The sequence below is a fragment of the Anastrepha obliqua genome, chromosome 6 (assembly GCF_027943255.1).
Source record: "Anastrepha obliqua isolate idAnaObli1 chromosome 6, idAnaObli1_1.0, whole genome shotgun sequence".
NCBI classification, from domain to species: domain Eukaryota; kingdom Metazoa; phylum Arthropoda; class Insecta; order Diptera; family Tephritidae; genus Anastrepha; species Anastrepha obliqua.
In genome coordinates this window covers 25,399,689-25,421,301 of record NC_072897.1, presented here as the reverse complement: position 1 = coordinate 25,421,301, position 21,613 = coordinate 25,399,689, and the positions used below count along the sequence as shown (strand labels likewise).

At 34.0% G+C, this 21,613-nt stretch overlaps 1 protein-coding gene across 1 annotated transcript in view; it reads left to right on the top strand.

Moving 5' to 3' along the window:
- LOC129250246 (uncharacterized) overlaps window positions 1–17,144 on the top strand; it is a 47,039-nt gene extending 29,895 nt beyond the window's left edge. Inside the window, 4 exon segments of the mRNA XM_054889883.1 lie at window positions 13,592–14,673; window positions 14,676–15,293; window positions 15,295–16,750; window positions 16,822–17,144. Of these exon segments, the coding sequence (XP_054745858.1) occupies window positions 13,592–14,673; window positions 14,676–15,293; window positions 15,295–16,750; window positions 16,822–17,144 (3,479 nt within the window).
- Window positions 17,145–21,613: the final 4,469 nt, after the last annotated feature.

The following is a 21,613-nucleotide window of genomic DNA, read 5'->3' as shown; positions in this document are numbered from 1 at the left end:
TTTAAGGTAATGGTTTTGTTGTGCATGTCTATAACACTACGCATTCCCGTCAATATATTCTGTCCTATGATTGCATTAAAATGTTTACCTTTAAAGTCTACTAATTTCCAAGTGGAATCTTCATTAAATTCTATAGGAACATTTGTAATTATTTCTTGTGTTATAAACGTACTACATATTATTTAATGATGTTAAAGAGATATTTTGTATCAGGGGTAATCTTTTATATTTTAGTAATTTATTTATATCGAGTAGCGACGTAGTTGCACCGGTGTCTATTAGCGCTAAAAGTTTTTCACTATCAATAGTTAGTTCAATCAATTGTAATGGTTTTTTGAGGCTGTTGTAAAAAAACTTACATTGTCATCTGTATTGTGAACACAACAACCACACTGTGCATCTGCTTGCAAATGATCGATTTCCATTGTCGACATATTATTATTGTTATTGTAAGTATGATATTGAGCAGAAGAAGCTTGTGCTAAATTATTTCTTTTACTAAAATTGTTTCTCATTTCAGAAGGTTTAAATTAAGTTGGATGAGTATTATTATTATTATTATGATAGTTCGAAAATCTACGCGAATTGTTACCATAGTTATTATTATTATTACGAGGGTGCGAATTAGGAAATGGTTTACTACAAAATTGGGTTGGTGCTGAAAATAATGGTACCATTGAACTTGGATATTGCGAATATTCATTACATTTACTTACATCAAAATGTATAAAATCTCTTAAATTTGCTTTATTCGCATTTCGAACCAAGTAGTTCTCTTCTAATATCTGAAATGCGTCTCGACTATTTGTTACTTTAGAATTTAGAATGACCGATGCTTTATTTGCATCAATAGTATTTCGAAAAATGCGTAAATAAACTTATCAACACGGAGAGGTTCATGCTCAATTGTATATGAAAAAGCTGCATATATATTAATAACTTACAATATCGTTGTTTATTATTATGTGAGCACATTTATAGAGTTCATCGTAGGGTTCTCTTACGCCGAAGGTTTTTATCAAAGCTCGTTTAACATTCTCCCATGTTGGCGACGTCCCTAATGTATGTATTATATGCAAGGCGGCGCCCTGTATTTTGTTAAGAACTACTCGCTCATGTATGTATGCTTGTAATGTAGGCTGCTCTCCAATAAGGGATTTCACTGACTCCACTTCTCTTATGAACGATGATAAAGCGTAGGTGTTGCTTTCTTTATACACTTGAATGGTTTAAGCATTTTTGATGATATCGGAAAACGTCAGCTGCACTGCCATGATTATGCTGTTACTCAATTTCAACACTTGTTCAATTGTTCTTGTACTTTCGCTGTTAATGTTTTGTTACATATATTAACATTTTTTTCTCTGTCAATCTCTTCATTCAGATTTCACTTTATGTGTTTATTGCTGTTCTTGCGAGAGTAAGCGTTACAGTTATCTTTTTTTCACAAATTTGCATTGATTAATTTTTTGGTTAAATTTTATATTATTTTATGCACAATTATAGGCACATATATGAATGAATTTCAGTTGCCCGTTTTGCTTTTTTTATTTAATTCTATTTTATTTTTTCTTTTTAGCTTTTGCTAAGCGGTATGCGTTGGTTTGCCGTAGACTGCGCCAGTAATGATAACACAATATTTATCATTTATTTTATGTAACTTTATTTATATTTATGTAGAGATATACAACTTATATTAGTAATGATAACACAATATTTATCATTTATTTTATGTAACTTTATTTATATATATGTAAGAGATACACAACTTGCCGTTTACGAAGTCAAACTTAGAGTGAAAGTATGATAATGAGGAATATATGTTAGAAGTTAAGAGAGAGTTTTTCTTAAAGGTTATTTGAAAGTTGAATATTACCGTATTAAAAATTAATTATTATATTGAAACAAGTGGAATATAGGAAAGTGAAGCTACATATAAGGTATATACCAGTAGTAAATGGCGATTTTTTAGCTATTATCTTTTAGTTTATCTATTTGTTTAAACAGCTGACGCACGTTTCGTGTTTTGTTTCACTGTCAAACATCTTCAGTTTGGTCTATAACTTAACCATGAATCGTCTTACAAACGAACAAATATGGCCTAAAATAGCTTGTAGCCCAAACTATAGCTAGTAGTTCTCGTTCTGTTGCCGAATAATTCCTTTCGTGTACATTAAGAGTTCTACTTGCATAGCATACTGTCCATACGGGGTGGAAAAGGCAGTTTTCAACCGGTCATCTTGTTTAACAAGAATTTGCTGAAACACTTTTGCCAAATCGATCGTTGTAAAATACTGTGCCCGACCTAATTTATCCAATATATTTTCTATATTCGGTATGGGAAACTTGTCGTCAAGTATAACGTTATTTAAGGCTCGATAATCGACCACAATTCTCCACTTTTTTCCGCCGGAACTGTCTAGCTTCTTAGGGCTATTATAGGGTGAACTGCTTTCCTGATTTATCCTTTGCTTAAGCATGTCCTCAATTTGCCTACATATTTCCTGTTCGTGTATTTGCGGATAGCGGTATATTTTCGAATACACCGGTTTATCTGTCGTAGTTTTAATTTCATGTTCTATTATGTTAGTGCTAGTTAGGTTTTGTCCTTCAACATGAATAAGGTCCTGATAGCATTCAAGGATTTTCCCCAAATGTTTTTTTTTCTTGCAAATTTAAGCCAAGGAATAAGCTATCACGAACTTGCTTATCAATATTAATTTTCTCTAGAGTATGTATTTCGCTAAAAATAAAGGGATTTGGCTGGTAAAAGTTAATTTTGTGACCATTTAAGGTAATGGTTTTGTTGTGCATGTCTATAACACTACGCACTAATTTCCAAGTGAAATCTTCATTAAATTCTATAGGAACATTTGTAATTATTTCTTGTGTTATAAACGTACTACATATTATTTAATGATGTTAAAGAGATATTTTGTATCAGGGGTAATCTTTTATATTTTAGTAATTTATTTATATCGAGTAGCGACGTAGTTGCACCGGTGTCTATTAGCGCTAAAAGTTTTTCACTATGAATAGTTAGTTCAATCAATTGTAATGGTTTTTTGAGGCTGTTGTAAAAAAACTTACATTGTCATCTGTATTGTGAACACAACAACCACACTGTGCATCTGCTTGCAAATGATCGATTTCCATTGGCGACATATTATTATTGTTATTGTAAGTATGATATTGAGCAGAAGAAGCTTGTGCGAAATTATTTCTTTTACTAAAATTGTTTCTCATTTGAGAAGGTTTAAATTAAGTTGGATGAGTATTACTATTATTATTATGATAGTTCGAAAATCTACACGAATTGTTACCATAGTTATTATTATTATTACGAGGGTGCGAATTAGGAAATGGTTTACTACAAAATTGGGTTGGTGCTGAAAATAATGGTACCATTGAACTTGGATATTGCGAATATTCATTACATATACTTACATCAAAATGTATAAAATCTCTTAAATTTGCTTTATTCGCATTTCGAACCAAGTAGTTCTCTTCTAATATCTGAAATGCGTCTCGACTATTTGTTACTTTAGAATTTAGAATGACCGATGCTTTATTTGCATCAATAGTATTTCGAAAAATGCGTAAATAAACTTATCAACACGGAGAGGTTCATACTCAATTGTATATGAAAAAGCTGTATATAATAACTTACAATATCGTTGTTTATTATTATGTGAGCACATTTATGGAGTTCATCGTAGGGTTCTGTTACGCCGAAGGTTTTTATCAAAGCTCGTTTAACATTCTCCCATGTTGGCGACGTCCCTAATGTATGTATTATATGCAAGGCGGCGCCCTGTATTTTGTTAAGAACTACTCGCTCATGTTTGTATGCTTGTAATGTAGGCTGCTCTCCAATTAAGGATTTCACTGACTCCACTTCTCTTATGAACGATGATAAAGCGTAGGTGTTGCCTTCTTTATACACTTGAATGGTTTGAGCATCTTTGATGATATCGGAAAACGTCAGCTGCACTGCCATGATTATGCTGTTACTCAATTTCAACACTTGTTCAATTGTTCTTGTACTTTCGCTGTTAATGTTTTGTTACATATATTAACATTTTTTTCTCTGTCAATCTCTTCATTCAGATTTCACTTTATGTGTTTATTGCTGTTCTTGCGAGAGTAAGCGTTACAGTTATCTTTTTTTTCACAAATTTGCATTAATTAATTTTTTGGTTAAGTTTTATATTATTTTATGCACAATTATAGGCACATATATGAATGAATTTCAGTTGCCCGTTTTGCTTTTTTTTATTTAATTCTATTTTATTTTTTCTTATTAGCTTTTGCTAAGCGGTATGCGTTGGTTTGCCGTAGACTGCGCCAGTAATGATAACACAATATTTATCATTTATTTTATGTAACTTTATTTATATTTATGTAAGAGATATACAACTTAGTAATGATAACACAATATTTATCATTTATTTTATGTAACTTTATTTATATATATGTAAGAGATATACAACTTGTCGTTTACGAAGTCAAACTTAGAGTGAAAGTATGATAATGAGGAATATATGTTAGAAGTTAAGAGAGAGTTTTTCTTAAAGGTTATTTGAAAGTTGAATATTACCGTATTAAAAATTAATTATTATATTGAAACAAGTGGAATATAGAAAAGTGAAGCTACATATAAGGTATATACCAGTAGTAAATGGCGATTTTTTAGCTATTATCTTTTAGTTTATCTGTTTGTTTAAACAGCTGACGCACGTTTCGTGTTTTGTTTCACTGTCAAACATCTTCAGTTTGGTCTATAATTTAACCATGAATCGTCTTACAAACGAACAACTCTTGCAAATCATTGAATTTTATTATAAAAATGCGCGTTCTGTTGAGAAAGCTTAAGATCCACTTTTTTATCGAAAAATTGTGTTCAGCAGCGAAGCTCATTTTTGGATCAATGGGTACGTAAATAAGCAGAGTTGTCGATTGTCGAGTGAAGATCAGCCAGAAGAATTGCAAGAGCTACCAATGTATCCAGAAAAGGTCACATTTTGGTGCGGTTTATGGGATGGAGGTATCATTGGACCGTACTTCTTCAAAGATGCTGCGAATCGTAACGTGACTGTGAATGATGAGTGCTACCGAGAAATGATGTCCAACTTTTTTTTGCCCAAAATGCAAGAGCTTGACTTGCATGACATGTGGTTTCTGCAAGACGGTGCCACATGCCACACAGCACGCACAACAATGGACTTGTTGAGAGGCGAGTTCGGTGAACATTTTATTTCACGTTCGGGACCTGTCAATTGGCCACCCAGATCGTGCGATATAACGCCTTTAGATTATTTTTTGTGGGGCTATGTTAAAGCTCATGTCTATTCAGACAAGCCTGCTTCAATTAACGCATTGGAAGACAACATTAAAGCATTTATATGTGAGATTCCGGCCGAAACATTGGAAAGAGTATGCCAAAATTGGACTAAGCGGATGGACCATTTGACGCGCAGTCGCGGTCAACATTTGCATGAAATAATCTTCAAACATTAAATTATATGGACTGTACTAACGATTTGAATAAACATTTCATGCATTTTTTTGAATTTTACGTGTGTTTTTTTTAACTTTCTTTAGCTTTTAAAAAATCACCCTATATAATATACTAGCGTACCCTCGCCCGCTTCGCTAGACGATAAATTCAATGATTTGCTGAAAGAGAATAAAATTAATACGAAACAAAGCAAATTCTTTGATACAATTCCATTCGAACTTTATTGTAACACTTTTTGGTAGACAACGTTTTTCGTTTTTTCATCTTTCGCGTGAATAATGACGATGGTTTGCCAACTCGTGAGCAAGCTTCATACAATTGTCCATGAGAAAAAATTGGGTATTCTAAATTAATACCGCACATTTGTAGAGACTGTCCTTGCGCCTTATTAATTCTCATAGCGAAGGCAAGGCGAATAAGGAACTGCAAACGTTTGAAATCGAATGGTAAATCCGCCGGAATCAGTGGAATTCAGGGTATCATTAGCTTCTTCACAGCGAGTCTGGTACCGTTGCAAAGTCGGGGCACATTACTATTGCGCAGCATAATAATCGGTGCTCCAATTTTTAATCGTAAATTATGAGGTGGTAAGCCTGGCAAATCGAGTGAGTTTAAGAATTCAGTTGGATAATTTACGACCTCATCTTGATCAGTAATAGTGTCCATTGACATACGCAACTATGTCACCAGGTATTTGATCTAAAATAGCTGAATTTATATCATTGACGTCCTTATTTTTCCCAGCTAAAATTGCTCTTTCGCTGAGTCAATCATGGTTTTTGTAATGTTGAACTAGTTATGTTTGGAAATACACTCTGTATCAATGCCTCTTTAGACTGTGCAAAAGTGCAGAAATTGTTAGGCAATGTTATCATTCCTGTTGTTTTTGAAAAAAGGTTTATTTTTTTTGGTTAAAAAGTGTTTTTTGAAGTTTTGAAAAACACTTCGCTCTAACAAATTTCTTCTCAGTTAATTGCTGAAAATTAAATATTTTGAAAAAACTTTTGTAAAAGTTTAAATTGATTTGTTAAAAAAGATTTTTTTCCGCTTTGAAAAACACCCCCTCGAAAAAATGTATTCTCTATTAATAGTGGAATATGAAATGCTTTGAAAACACCATTTTTTTTTTTAATGTTTTTTGGTTTTCAGAAAATTTTGTTTTGAAAAAATTTTATACCCTTGAAAAAGTTCTATTTTATTTTATTTGTTTAAAATTTTTGAAATTTTTTTTTTTTGTAATTTTAGAAAAACACCTCTTCGAAGAAATTTCTTTTATCTTTTTGAGGAAAATTTGGTTTTGAAAAAATTTCATGCTTTCGAAATTTTTTTATTTTACTTTATTTCTTCAAAATTTTTGAAAACAATTTTTTTCATAATTTTCGAAAAACACCCCTTTGAAAAAATGTTTTCTATGTGTCATAGTGGTATTCCATTAACTTTTAGGATTATAGTCAAATACTTAGAAATATCTACGCTTTCACAAATAGCAACAATAAACAAATTTCCTCAAAACCAAAAAATTTATGACAAAATTATCGATCACCAATTCCAACAGGATTTCAAAATCAGAGTTGGAATGAGTTGTTGTGTGGTGTACTTCTGAAAAAATGAGAAATAAACAAAATAAATCTAAAAATTCGAATTCTAACTTTATCTTGTGTATGTTCTTATTACCTTTGAATTTTTCCAATGAAGCACCATTCATTTTAAATTTTCCAAGAATTTTTTTTACCATTTCGCGTTTCTTTCCTTTTTCATTCGATTCCAAAATTTGTTCATAGCCGAAAACATCGTTTGCAAACGCATTCATTTCCATATAGAATTGGTCAAAGAAAGCATTGCTCAATTGAATTGAAACATTATTTTCATAAATACTTAGGACCTTAACTAATGCACCTTGGTACATACTTAACGCAGATATTCATCGCGACCTTGACATCGATACTATTGATGAAACAATACAAAGCGCTAGCAGAAGACACATAAATAGACTATTAACGCATACAAATCCTATGATGAGAAGACTACCAAATAAAGAAAAATCTACCCAAAGTCGGCTTAACCGTCAAACACCAACAGATCTTGCAAAATCCTTGTCAATTGTCAACTAATCGTATATGTCATTGTTTGTTAACCACTTGTTTTTAAATAATATGTATATATTTCTTCTAAATGAGCTTGGGGGCATTGGCCCTTCAATATCACTCTCATTCCATCTTTTTGTAAATCAAATTACTTATTGTCTAACGACAGGTGTAATATTTTATGGAAGAAATAAAAAAAAAAAAAAAATTTTCATTCGAATCATTTGAAATTTCTGTATACAATAACGAAAAATTCAAAAAAAGTTGTACACATGTAAGCTTTGCGTACTGTTGTGAGTGCTGCCGCTCACATGTATACACTAATATAAGCTTAGTATACTACACAGAGAAGAGAACGATAATTGAGGAGATTGCACTTTTTTATGCGATGAGTCAAGTTTGTGAATTCAAAGCAGATGGTCGATCTACAAAAGCAATAGGAGTAAAAACCTTTAATTGTTGATTTTTCTATTTCTAGGTTAGTCGACCGCGTGCAATTACTTGTTATGAATTTAGTTCGATATTAATAATAAAGTTTCTATTTATAGATAAATCGTATTGTGTGTTTATTACTCCCAATAAAACAACATATTACAAATCAACAATTATCAAAGACCATGACTAAATTGCAATTCGAAGTGGAATTGATAGCAGACGAAGATCCAAAGAATAATACAATAATTATAAAATCAGTAACAGAAGAATGGGAAAGGGAAAAAATATCACATTCCTACATGTTTTCAAGCAGCAAAACACCACATTCCTTTGACAAAGTTAGCAGAATTTGCAAAAATAAAAAAAAAACATTACAAAAAAGAGGTCAATTCAGGAATGTGTGGGTGTCGGTGCCAGATGAAGTTTTGAAATTATACAAAGATGATACTGGAAACATGGCTATGGATGATTATTTACTGCAGGATATTACTCAATTAGAAAATCAGCCTACCGGAGATAAAAAATTAACAGAAGTTATGGAAGGATTAAGTGTAACAGGCATCAATAACAACAACAGGAATAATGACTTAAGCAAAATCACAGAAAGATTCGTATTAAAAAAATTCGATAATAAAGTTTCAAATGCAAAACAGTGGCTGCAGAGGTTTGAAAGTGAATGTGATAGATTTGGATTAGAAATCAATACGGAGAAGATTAGCGCTTTGAAGTTATTTTTGAATGAGGTAGAAACAAACTGGTATGAATCTATGCTAATCAAGCACAGCTTAGACTCACAATGGAAAACTTGGCGAGACAATTTCCTAGATACATTCGCGGATAAGAGTTGGTCATCAGTAATCTATGCCTTAACCTATAAACACTTGAACGGCTCTTTGCTGGAATACTCATTGAAAAAGGAGAGGTTATTATTGGAATACAATAGTGATATGGATAATAGAACACTCACTGATTTAATTGTAGTAGGATTACCGGGTTTTATTACTAATAAACTGGATAGACAAGAAATGACAAATCCAACCACTTTATTTAACAATTTAAGAATGTATGAAAATCAAATTACAAAAGAAAAAATTAACCCAACGAAAAATAGTCCTATAAAATCACAAGTTGAACTCAAGAGGAAAACTCAATGCCAAATATGTTTTAAGATGGGAAAGAAAAACAGATTTCATCCAGAAGACTTATGCTGGTTCAAGGAAGAAGGAGAAAAGCATTGCAGGAATGTAACATTGGAAATTGATGAATTTCAAAATAAAAAAAACTAGATATTCCCCCACTATTGAATATTGAGGTTATACTATATTAAATGACAAATTAAAATGTACAGGTATCTACGACCCTGGATCAAATATAACCTTAATAAATTCTAAGTTTATAAAAAATTAAGAATCCTGAATCAAATTACTGTGAATATAAATTTAAAACAATTGGTGGTGGGGGAAAAACAGAAGGTTTAGTAGAATTGAATTGTAAAATTCATAATATAGAAAAAAAAAAATAAATGCATTCATTTGCAATGAGAAGGATTTCACTCATGATATGCTTTTGGGATTGGACGCGGTTAAGAAATTTGGGTTAACCCACGATGGTAATTTAAATATTCATTTACATAGTAGCGCCAACCCAAATGCATGTAAGAAGATAGACTCTAACATAAAAAGAAATGATTCTATTCATGAAGATGAGGCAAAATTAAAACACGAAATACATTTCAATGAAGGGATAGATATGAGTGAATATAAAATGGATGCAAACCAGGTAAGAAAAATTGGTGTACTGTTGAACGACTACAAAGATATATTTGCGAAAGATAAATACGATGTTGGTAAAGTGAAAAATTACGAAGCTTTCATAGACTTGAAGGAAGAAAAATATTGCTCAAAAAGACCATATAGATGCTCCTTAGATGATAAAGATGAAATCGAAGGACAAATATATCAATTGCTGAAGCATGGACTAATCGAAGAATCTTACAGCCCGTTCGCTGCTCCTGTGACACTGGCATTCAAAGGGAATGAAGAGAAAAAGACAAGATTGTGTATTGACTTCAGGGATCTGAATAAAATCATCGTCCCACAGTCGCAACCATTCCCTTTGATAGAGGATCTGATGGTAAAAACAATAGGTTGCAAGTTTTTCACTACCCTGGATATTAATTCTGCGTTTTGGTCCAAAGAATTTTGGCCAATGTAATACGAAAATTTGGCCTATCAAAATGTGTAATAAACTACTTAGATGACATCATGATATTTTCGAAGAGTTTTGGAGACCACATGGACATCTTGTCAAAATTATTGAAGGCACTTGCCGAAAAAGGATTACGCCTGAATTTAAAAAAATGTAAATTTGCAGCACAGTCAGCCAAATACTTGGGACACATAATAACAAATAGTACAATAACACCTTTAAAAGACAACATCAAATCAATAAAACAATTTCCAGCACCAGAGTCAAGAAAACAAGTGAGGCAATTCCTCGGTAAAGTAAATTTTTATAATAAATACATCCCTAATTCTGCGAGGACACTGGATCCACTACACAATTTACTTAGGAAAAATGTGAAATATGAGTGGGATACTGATTGCCAGATAGCGTTTCAAACAATAAAAGACTACCTATGCTCAACACCAATTTTGGCCATTTATGACCGAGAAGCAGAAACGTTTGTTCAGACCGATGCGTCCATAGAAGGAATTGGTGCAATTCTAAAACAATCACAAAAAGATGGAGAAATCAAACCAGTGGCATTTTTCTCAAAAAAACTGAATTCATCACAAAAAAAAGAAAGCCATATTTCTAGAATGTCTAGCAATAAAAGAAAGTTTAAAGTTTTGGCAACATTGGCTATTAGGCATATCATTCACGATATACACAGACCATAAACCGCTTGAAAATTTAAATATTAAAAACAGAACGGACGATGAGCTGGGTGATATGACCCATTACTTGTCACAATACAATTTCGTGATTAAGTATAAGCCGGGAAAAGATAACGTGGAAGCAGATTGTCTAAGCAGAAATCCGGTGTTCGAGAGCAATGAAAATGAAGAAGATAAACTGCAAACGGTAAATATTGTGAACATAAGCGACATATTCAATGACCAAAATTAAAATATAGAAATCAAGAATAAAAACAATATCATTATGGAAAATGGCGTATACTACAGACAAAGAAAGAAAGAAAAAAAAAAAATTATCTTTTCTGAAGACTATAGTAAAATTTTGATTAGGAAGGTGCATGAACATTACGGTCATATAGGTATAAACCAGACTGAGTCAAAAATAAGACCTTTCTACACGGCACCAAATCTCGTCAGTGCGAAGTTTGTATTAAAAATAAGACAAGATTAAATAGAAAATTTGGACTAATGTCACAACTGGGACCAGCGGAAAAGCCTTTTGAAATAATGTCGGTAGACACAATAGGAGGATTTGGTGGTAATGGATTTTCAAAAAAATATCTACATTTATTAACGGACCATTTCACACGTTACGCCTTTATTTCATGCTCCAAAACTCAACTGGCTAGGGATTATACAAAACTAATAGATCAGATAATACACAACAATGAAATGAAAATATTGCTCTCAGATCAGTACCCAGCATTGAATTCTGATGAATTAAAAGAATACTTGAAGAACCACTCCGTAAAATTAATTTTTATAGCCGTCGATGCCCCATTTTCAAATGGCCTGAATGAAAGGAAATTAGGTGTGCCTTAAACAGTACAAAGAAGAAAGTAGCTTGGACGACTGTAGCAAAAAGTGTGGTGGAAGCCTACAACTCAACGAATCATACTGTGACAGGTTATGCGCCTTCGTACCTATTAAATGGAATACCTACGGACTTACTACCACCAGAATTAGCAAAGAGGATGGCACCTGGAAAACTGGAAGAAGATAGGAAAATGGATCAAAAAAATCACATGAAGTAAACAAAGCCAACTACGACAAGGATAGAACATATTATAAATTTAAGAAAGGGGATATGGTCTACGTAATGGGCTGCAATAAATTAAACAGATCCAAAATGAACGAAATTAGAACCGGTCCTTTCGAAATACAAGCTATGGTGTCAGATTCAATTTGCAGAATAAAAACTGAAAGAAGTAAAAGATCCTTAGGACTTTACCACATATCAAAGCTCATTCCTAAACCTTAAACCAATTAATCCCCAATTAATTTGCTCTTTTGGGGGGAGATGTAAGCTTTGCGTACTGTTGTGAGTGCTGCCGCTCACATGTATACACTAATATAAGCTTAGTATACTACACAGAGAAGAGAACGATAATTGAGGAGATTGCACTTGTTTATGCGATGAGTCAAGTTTGTGAATTCAAAGCAGATGGTCGATTTACAAAAGCAATAGGAGTAAAAACCTTTAATTGTTGATTTTTCTATTTCTAGGTTAGTCGACCGCGTGCAATTACTTATTATGAATTTAGTTCGATATTAATAATAAAGTTTCTATTTCTAGATAAATCGTATTGTGTGTTTATTACTCCCAATAAAACAACATATGACACACATAAAATGAATGTCGATTCGAAACTTACTTTAATCTAAGAATCGAGCAAGTTTTGTTTTGTACAATATTTTAATTTTTTCTTTTTTTTATATGAAGAAAATATTTAAAAGAAATTTTTTTTTTTTGCTAAAAACCTTCCCCTAGTGGATCCCTATAATATGAAAAAAGAACGAATAAAATTGGCCTCGTATCGGCCCAAAAAAATGCGTACAAACGAACATCATTTCATTTTTATATATATAGATAAGTGGTTTTAAAATAGGGTTAATTCTATTTTTACTAACTCAGTTGTCGAGATTTATTTCCTTATGTAATAATAAATCAATAATAGTTTATAATTAAATAATTAAATTTAAACTAAAAATAGTTACATTTAACTTTACATTTACATTAGCTTGGAGCTTTTGTGCTTAGGTTGCTCTTAATGTCGCAGAGCTTTGTAATTCTTAATATAACCATCAGTTCTTTGTTTAACATAATTTTCCCTACATTTATTTATTTTATTAATATACTTTTGTTTCGTTGCTAGTATGCATTTGTCGGCGCATACCGAGTTTGTGTGTGTGAGGTTGTGGTTTTGCGCGTGTCGCCGCATGTCGAGTTTGTGTGCGTGTGGTTGTAGTTTTGGATATTTCACATTAATGACAATTTCATCATTATTGTGATATTGCATCAGCCTCTAATTGTGTTGTGATTGGTTGCTTGTATTTTGTCGCTTTAAGAAGTACCGTTTTAGCGGGGCACCAGCGTTCTGACGCTGTCGCCGAGTGTGGTTCGATGGTAGGCACAAGGAAGAGAGTTCAGACTCAAGGCAGTATAATTCTGAACTCGTGTGCGGTCGAAACTCGCTGCGCTATGATGGACGAAAATAATAGTGACCCGACATCAGAAGTGGGATCTGGCCCTCTACCTTCAACAGTTGATGCATCTTGGAAAACCATAATGGAGTTGTAAAATTAAAATTTAATTGAACTGGTTCGGGCCATACAATCAACGGCATCAGGCAGTGCAGTGCAGAATAAATCAGTGCAACTACCCAAATTCAATCCAGACAAGTCGGGCGCCAACGCTTCATCGTGGTGTACTACCGTTGAAATTATACTTCACGAAAATGCATTAAAAGGCAGCGCGTTGGTCATGGCCTTGAGCTCAGAATTAGAGGGAAGCGCTTCGCAATGGCTTTCGCAAGTGTGTTACGCCGAAATCACCTGGGCCGAGTTTAAAGAATTGTTCATACAGCGCTTTGATACCGTAGAAACACCAGCCGCAATGTTTCTAAGTATGCTGTCGAATCGACCGACTGACGGCGAGTTTCTCGCAGTGCATGCAAGCCGCATGGTTACAGAGCTGACGACGAAATGGCGCCAAATGGGAGTTGAAGAGATTGCTGTCTCTGTCACTCTTGCGTTGCTAGCAAGTTTCGATAATCGATTGCAGCGTTTAAGCTTCACGTCGAATGTTAAAACAAGAAGCGATTTGCAGTCCGAATTAAAAGCGTTCACTTTTAATAAAAGGAAATCTGGCTTTATGGAGCATCAATCCGAAACTTTTCCCAAACGGCAAAAACAATCACCGATAGAGTGTCACTTCTGCGGCAAATTGGGCCATAAAATGATTGACTGCCGACTCAAGAAACAACAAAATCATTTTTCAAGTGGTAATGAACGACGTGGTAGACAAGAAGGTCATCACCGTGAAACATCAAGCGTAACATGCTACAAGTGCGGAGAATTGGGTCACATATCTACCCAATGCCCAAAGAAGGAAGCTAATAGGAACAAGACATTCAACCAGGAAAAGCGAGTCGAGCAGTGCAGCGTTGCAGTACCAAAGGGACACATGGATCATAGAGGCCAAATTTTTGAAATCACCTTCGATTCTGGAGCAGAATGTTCGTTGATGAAAGAAAAGATAAGTATAAAATTCTCTGGCAAAAGATTCAATAATGTGGTTATGCTGAAAGGCATAGGCAGTGGTGGAATTTGTAGTACTGTACAGATATTAAGTAATGTAAAAATTGATGACAATTGCATTGAAATTCTGTTTTATATAATAAGTGATGATCACATGGAAAACAAAATTTTGTCATTGGACGGGAAATACTAAATCAGGGTTTCGATATTGTTGTTTCATCAAACCAATTTAAAATCTCAAGAACCAAAATAATTAATTCATGTATTGGTGGTGAGCCGACCGATATTGATACAGAACTTGAGGGTCAAGACAAAATAAAACTGCATTCATTGTTGGCAAAGTATTCAAATTCTTTTATAAAAGGTATTCCAGGTACTAAAGTCAAGGTTGGTGAAATGAAAATTAGATTAATTGATCCAAGTAAAACAGTTCAAAGAAGGCCATATCGTTTAAGTCCATGCGAGCGAGATTTAGTAAGGGAAAAAATTAACGAATTGCTAAAATACAAAATAATTAGACCAAGCTGTTCACCTTACGCAAGCCCCATATTGTTGGCCAAGAAGAAAGATGATTCAGATAGACTTTGTGTTGACTACAGAGAGCTAAATTCAAATACAGTCGCCGATAAATACCCGTTGCCACTTATACAGGATCAAATAAATAGACTTCAAGGAGTTAATTATTTTACCTGTTTAGATATGGCCAGCGGTTATTACCAAATTCCCTTACACACCGATTCTATTGAGTATACAGCATTTGTGACCCCAGATGGTCAATATGAATTTTTATCAATGCCGTTTGGGGCCTTCTGTGTTTCAACGTTTAGTAATGCAAGCTCTAGGTGACTTAGCAAATTCGTATGTTATCGTCTATATGGACGATATAATGATAATTGCCTCAACAAAAGATCAAGCGCTAGAAAGATTAGAAATTGTTCTAAACACATTAACAGAAGCTGGATTTTCATTCAACATTACAAAGTGTTCTTTTTTGAAAACATCGGTTCAATATTTAGGCTACAATATTAGTGTTGGTGAAATTCGTCCAAACCCTCAGAAAATTGTAGCATTAACTGCTCTTCCGCCTCCGCAGTCAGTCACATCGCTAAGACAATTTATTGGCTTAGCATCTTATTTTCGACAATTTATTGGGGGATTTTCACAATTGATGAAGCCGCTGTATTTTTTAACTTCAGACAAAAGTAAATTCGTTTGGAAAACTGAACATGAGCAGATACGAAAAAAAGTTGTTTCTATTCTTACCGATAAACCAGTCCTTGTAATTTTTGACCCAAATCATCCAATTAAGTTGCATACAGATGCAAGTTGTGATGGCTACGGTGCAATTTTATTACACAAAATTATTAACAAACCCCACGTAATTGAGTACTATAGTAAAATTACTTCACCTGCAGAGTCAAGATACCACTCATATGAGTTGGAAACTTTAGCTGTTGTAAACTCCATTAAACATTTTCGACATTATCTGTTAGGCAGGAACTTTACTGTGTTTACTGATTGTAACTCGCTAAAGGCGTCAAGAAACAAACAAGACTTGACCCTCAGAGCACAGCGTTGGTGGGCTTACTTGCAGGCGTTTACGTTCGACATTCAATACAGAGAGGGGAAAAGAATGGCACATGTCGACTTTTTGTCAAGAAATCCTCTTTTACCAAAGCCTACTTGTGGAGTAGGGGTGATTGACGAGAAGAGAGTTAACTTGGCTGAAATTTCAAGCAACTGGCTCATTGCTGAACAGCGTCGAGACGCGGACATAGCCGAAATTGTGATTAAATTAAAAGATTTTTCTGAAGATATTGCGAAAACCTATGAACGAAGGGCAGAAGTTCTTTACCGAAAAATACAGAGGAATGACAGAACACGTTGTTTGCCAGTAGTGCCACGTGCCTTTAGATGGTCCGTTATCAACCAAGTTCATGAGTCGATAATGCATTTAGGTTGGGAGAAGACACTGGATAAAGTCTACGATTTTTATTGGTTTGACAATATGTCAAAATATGTCAGAAAATTTGCTGATAACTGTATCACTTGTGAAATATCCAAATCAACCTCAGGAAAAATACAAGCTGAATTGCATCCCATTTCTAAAGTCAATATTCCTTGGCACACTATCCACATCGATATAACTGGAAAACTAAGTGGCAAAAGTGACCAGAATGAGTATGTAATTGTTAAAGTAGACGCGTTTACCAAGTATGTCTATCTTAGTCATAGCCTTAAATTATACAGTGAGAGTTGCATAAAGGCTGTTCAATCTGCTGTTTCGTTGTTTGGAGTACCAAACCGAATAATAATATAGCTGACCAGGGTAGGTGTTTTACGGGTGGAAAGTTTAGCCAATTCTGTTCAGATAAGAAAATAAACTTGCATTTGATTGCCACTGGTGCTAGCCGAGCTAATGGCCAAGTGGAACGAACAATGAGAACGTTGAAAAATATGCTGACTGCGGTTGAAACTGGAACTCAGTCTTGGCAAGATGTGTTGGGAGAGGTGCAGTTGGCAATCAATTGTACAACTAACCGCGTGACGAAGGCTAGTCCGTTAGAAATGTTATTGCTAAAGATAGCACGTCCATTAGGATTACTCCCACCTAGCGATATTGAAGATGAGTATGGTATATGAATTGAATTGAATAGAAATGAATTGAATTAAAATGAATTGTTAACATAATGAGTTTATACGAATTAAGAAAGGAAAACTGACTTGTGTTTAAAAGTATTATATTATTTGTTTGTAATAAAAAAACAAAAAAAAGGAAAACGAAATGAAGATAGTTTAAATGTAAGCATTTCCTACACGAGGGCGTGTTAAAGTCAGGATGGCCGTGTCGGCGCATACCGAGTTTGTGTGTGTGAAATTGTGGTTTTGCACGTGTCGCCGCATGTCGAGTTTGTGTGCGTGTGGTTGTAGTTTTGGATATTTCACATTAATGACAATTTCATCATTATTGTGATATTGCATCAGCCTCTAATTGTGTTGTGATTGGTTGCTTGTATTTTGTCGCTTTAAGAAGTACCGTTTTAGCGGGGCACCAGCGTTCTGACGCTGTCGCCGAGTGTGGTTCGATGGTAGGCACAAGGAAGAGAGTTCAGACTCAAGGCAGTATAATTCTGAACTCGTGTGCGGTCGAAACTCGCTGCGCTATGATGGACGAAAATAATAGTGACCCGACACATTCATATATTTTTCCTTTGTCACAATTTCCAAATTCAATGTTTATTGGCTTTTCTTTTGTTACAGAGTGGTAAGTATTATTATAGTACTCCATAGCTTTACTTATTTTATCTTTTATACTTAATGTCTTCTCCTCACTAGTAAGTACTCTTATTTTTTCGGAAATTGTATTGTGCAAACGCTCAATATCAGCATTGCCAGTGGGGATATTTGTTTTTGTAAGATGAAGGATAATATTTTCAGTTTTCAAGTATTCCTTTATATTTACACTTTTGAATTCATTGTCACAAATGAGTTTCTGAAAATGTCCTTTTTGGGATTTGTAAAGCCTTCTTTTTTCAATGACGGTTTGGCTGTTTCTGTCTTCTAAATAATAAGCAGCAGAAGAAGTTTGATTTCGAATTCGTGTAGACATCCATATGTACATATTATTTACTTTATATCTGAAGGAGTTTCAGATAAATGGAATTTAGCTCTAACTGGGTTACGATCAAACTTTGATTTATTGCATGTAGAACAGATATTTATATATTTATGTATTAAAAGCTTCAAATTGGGAAAATAAATTAATTTATTTAGACCTAGATAATTTTCATTAATGCCTGTATGCCCAGTTTCATATTTATGATAATTATGAATATGTTCATATGCTTCTTCTTCTGTATCTATATCCTTTGTATGGTATGAGCAGCGGACAAATTTAATGTTTTTAAATCCTGTAAATAATTCTATTATTTTGTTCTGTAAAACGCTGTACTTTTTGTCATCTAGCTCGGTATATATGCCTATTTTTCCGCTAACCATATACCTATTGTTTCAAAATTGATTATAAATTATTTTCTAAGTCAAGCAAACTTACATAAATCTTTTTGTTTTTGTGTTTCATTTCCAAATCTTTTGGCTTATTTTCTACCAAAAGAATCTGAAATTTGAATATATTCAGCACAGTCTCTAGAATGAGAATGTGGTCATGTAAATCTTCCTTTTGTGAGTGGATGGTATCCAAATCGTCAGTTTTATTTTTATAAAGGGAACTTGTAGAAGTATTTAACATATTGATTTCATTAGTGTTTGCATTTATTCTACTAAGACAGTCCGCCACAAGATTTTCTTTGCCCTTAATATAGTTGACGTTTATATTAAATTCTCTTAGCTTGATCAGCCAACGATGCAGCCTTGGACTCATTTTTCCTTGCGATTTAACGAACAACCATTTCAAAGGCTGGTGGTCGGACAAAATTTCAAATTTTGTATCGTACAAATATGGCCTAAAATAGCTGGTAGCCCAAACTTTAGTTAGTAATTTTCGTTCTGTTGCCGAATAATTCCTTTCGTGTACATTAAGAGTTCTACTTGCATAGCATACTGCCCATACGGGGTGGAAAAGGCAGTTTTCAACCGGTCATCTTTTTTAACAAGAATTTGCTGAAACACTTTTGCCAAATCGATCGTTGTAAAATACTGTGCCCGACCTAATTTATCCAATATATTTTCTATATTCGGTATGGGAAACTTGTCGTCAAGTGTAACGTTATTTAAGGCTCGATAATCGACCACAATTCTCCACTTTTTTCCTACATATTTCCTGTTCGTGTATTTGCGGATAGCGGTATATTTTCGAATACACCGGTTTATCTGTCGTAGTTTTAATTTCATGTTCTATTATGTTAGTGCTAGTTAGGTTTTGTCCTTCAACATGAATAAGGTCCTGATAGCATTCAAGGATTTTCCCCAAATGTTTTTTTTTTCTTGCAAATATAGGCATAAGCTATATAAACTATCACGAACTTGCTTGTCAATATTAATTTTCTCTAGAGTATGTATTTCGCTAAAAATAAAGGGATTTGGCTGGTAAAAGTTAATTTTGTGACCATTTAAGGTAATGGTTTTGTTGTGCATGTCTATAACACTACGCATTCCCGTCAATATATTCTGTCCTATGATTGCATTAAAATGTTTACCTTTAAAGTTTACTAATTTCCAAGTGGAATCTTCATTAAATTCTATAGGAACATTTGTAATTATTTCTTGTGTTATAAACGTACTACATATTATTTAATGATGTTAAAGAGATATTTTGTATCAGGGGTAATCTTATATATAAAATAAAGTCAACTTTTTGTGTGTGTTCGCTAACCGGCCGTGTCTTTACACCGAATTAAACCAAACTTACGCACATTGTTAAGTAGGTATTGAAGATGGTTTACGTATAGTTTGGATGCCTATTGGTGGATAGGGCTCGAGATATAGGTCAAAACGTGGACCCGGGTAACCTTCGGATGTGTATGTACAATATGTGTATCAGATGGAAGCTGTTGGTGAATGCTTTAGTTCAGAGTATTTTTCATGCCGCTCCGTGACTAGGGTTTCGAGATAGAGACCAACACGTGGACCCTAGAATGTGTTTGTACAATATGGATATCAAATTGAAGCTGTTGGTGAATGCTTTAGTACAGAGTATTTTTCATGCCGCTCTGTGACTAGGGTCTGGAGATAGAGACCAACACGTGGACCCTAGAATGTGTTTGTACAATATGTGTATCAGATGGAAGCTGTTGGTGGATGCTTTAGTACAGAGTATTTTTCATGCCGCTCCGTGACTAGGGTCTCGAGATAGAGACCAAAACGTGGAGCCTAGAATGTGTTTGTACAATATGGATATCAAATGGAAGCTGTTGGTGAATGCTTTAGTACAGAGTATTTTTCATGCCGCTCCGTGACTAGGGTCTCGAGATAGAGACCAAAACGTGGAGCCTAGAATGTGTTTGTACAATATGGATATCAGATGGATGCTGTTGGTGAATGCTTTAGTTCAGAATATTTTTCATGCCGCTCCGTGACTAGGGTCGAGATAGAGACCAAAACGTGGAGCCTAGAATGTGTTTGTACAATATGGATATCAGATGGAAGCTGTTGGTGAATGCTTTAGTTCAGAGTATTTTTCATGCCGTTCCGTGACTAGGGTCTCGATATAGAGACCAAAACGTGGAACCTAGAATGTGTTTGTACAATATGGATATCAAATTGAAGCTGTTGGTGAATGCTTTACTACAGAGTATTTTTCATGCCGCTCCATGACTGGGGTCTCGAGATATAGGTCAAAATGTGGACCCGGGTAACCTTTGGTTGTGTATGTACAATATGGGCATCAAATGAAAGCTGTCGATAAGTGCTTTAATACGGGGTAATTTTTATACCTATTGATGATTAGGGTCTCGAAATATATGCCAAAACGTGGACCCGCCGTGTCTTTGCGCCGAATTAAACCAAACTTACACACATTGTTAACACTTGATGATCATGAAAAAAGAATATTTTTTTTAAATTTCAAATCAACGCAAATGAATAACTAAGAAACAATCGTCAAAAACAAAAAAGAAATTTATTATTTTTTCAATTAACAATCGCTCACGTGCTTATATTTTTCTTATACATTTAGGAATTTTTAAGTGGTAAATTGGAATTAATTAATGTAAGTTTTCATCAAATTTAGTGGATTTATTTTTTCGGTTCATATGCGATAAACTACGTTGCACCATCAGTGAATCAAATGACAAAAAAAAAAAATAAAAAAAACAAAAAATATAATCCACAAAATTTCAGAATACCATAATTACAATAATGTTTATTACAGTACAAATGCCAAGATAATCGCGTATTCATCTTAGTCGCTCGACAAATAATAATAGGCGCATGAGAAATGCTCGGAATAACGCGACATCAGAAGAACGTCAAGAAGAAAATGAAGCAAATCGGCAACGAATGGCACGGTCCAGATCAAATCGACCAAGAGACATCAATTTGAACAAAGCTGCTATGTAACGGAACTAGACTTGTAGTCAAACGATTGATGAATAATGTTATCGAAGCAAATATTTTAATTGGCAAATTCAAGAATGAAGACGTTCTAATACCGA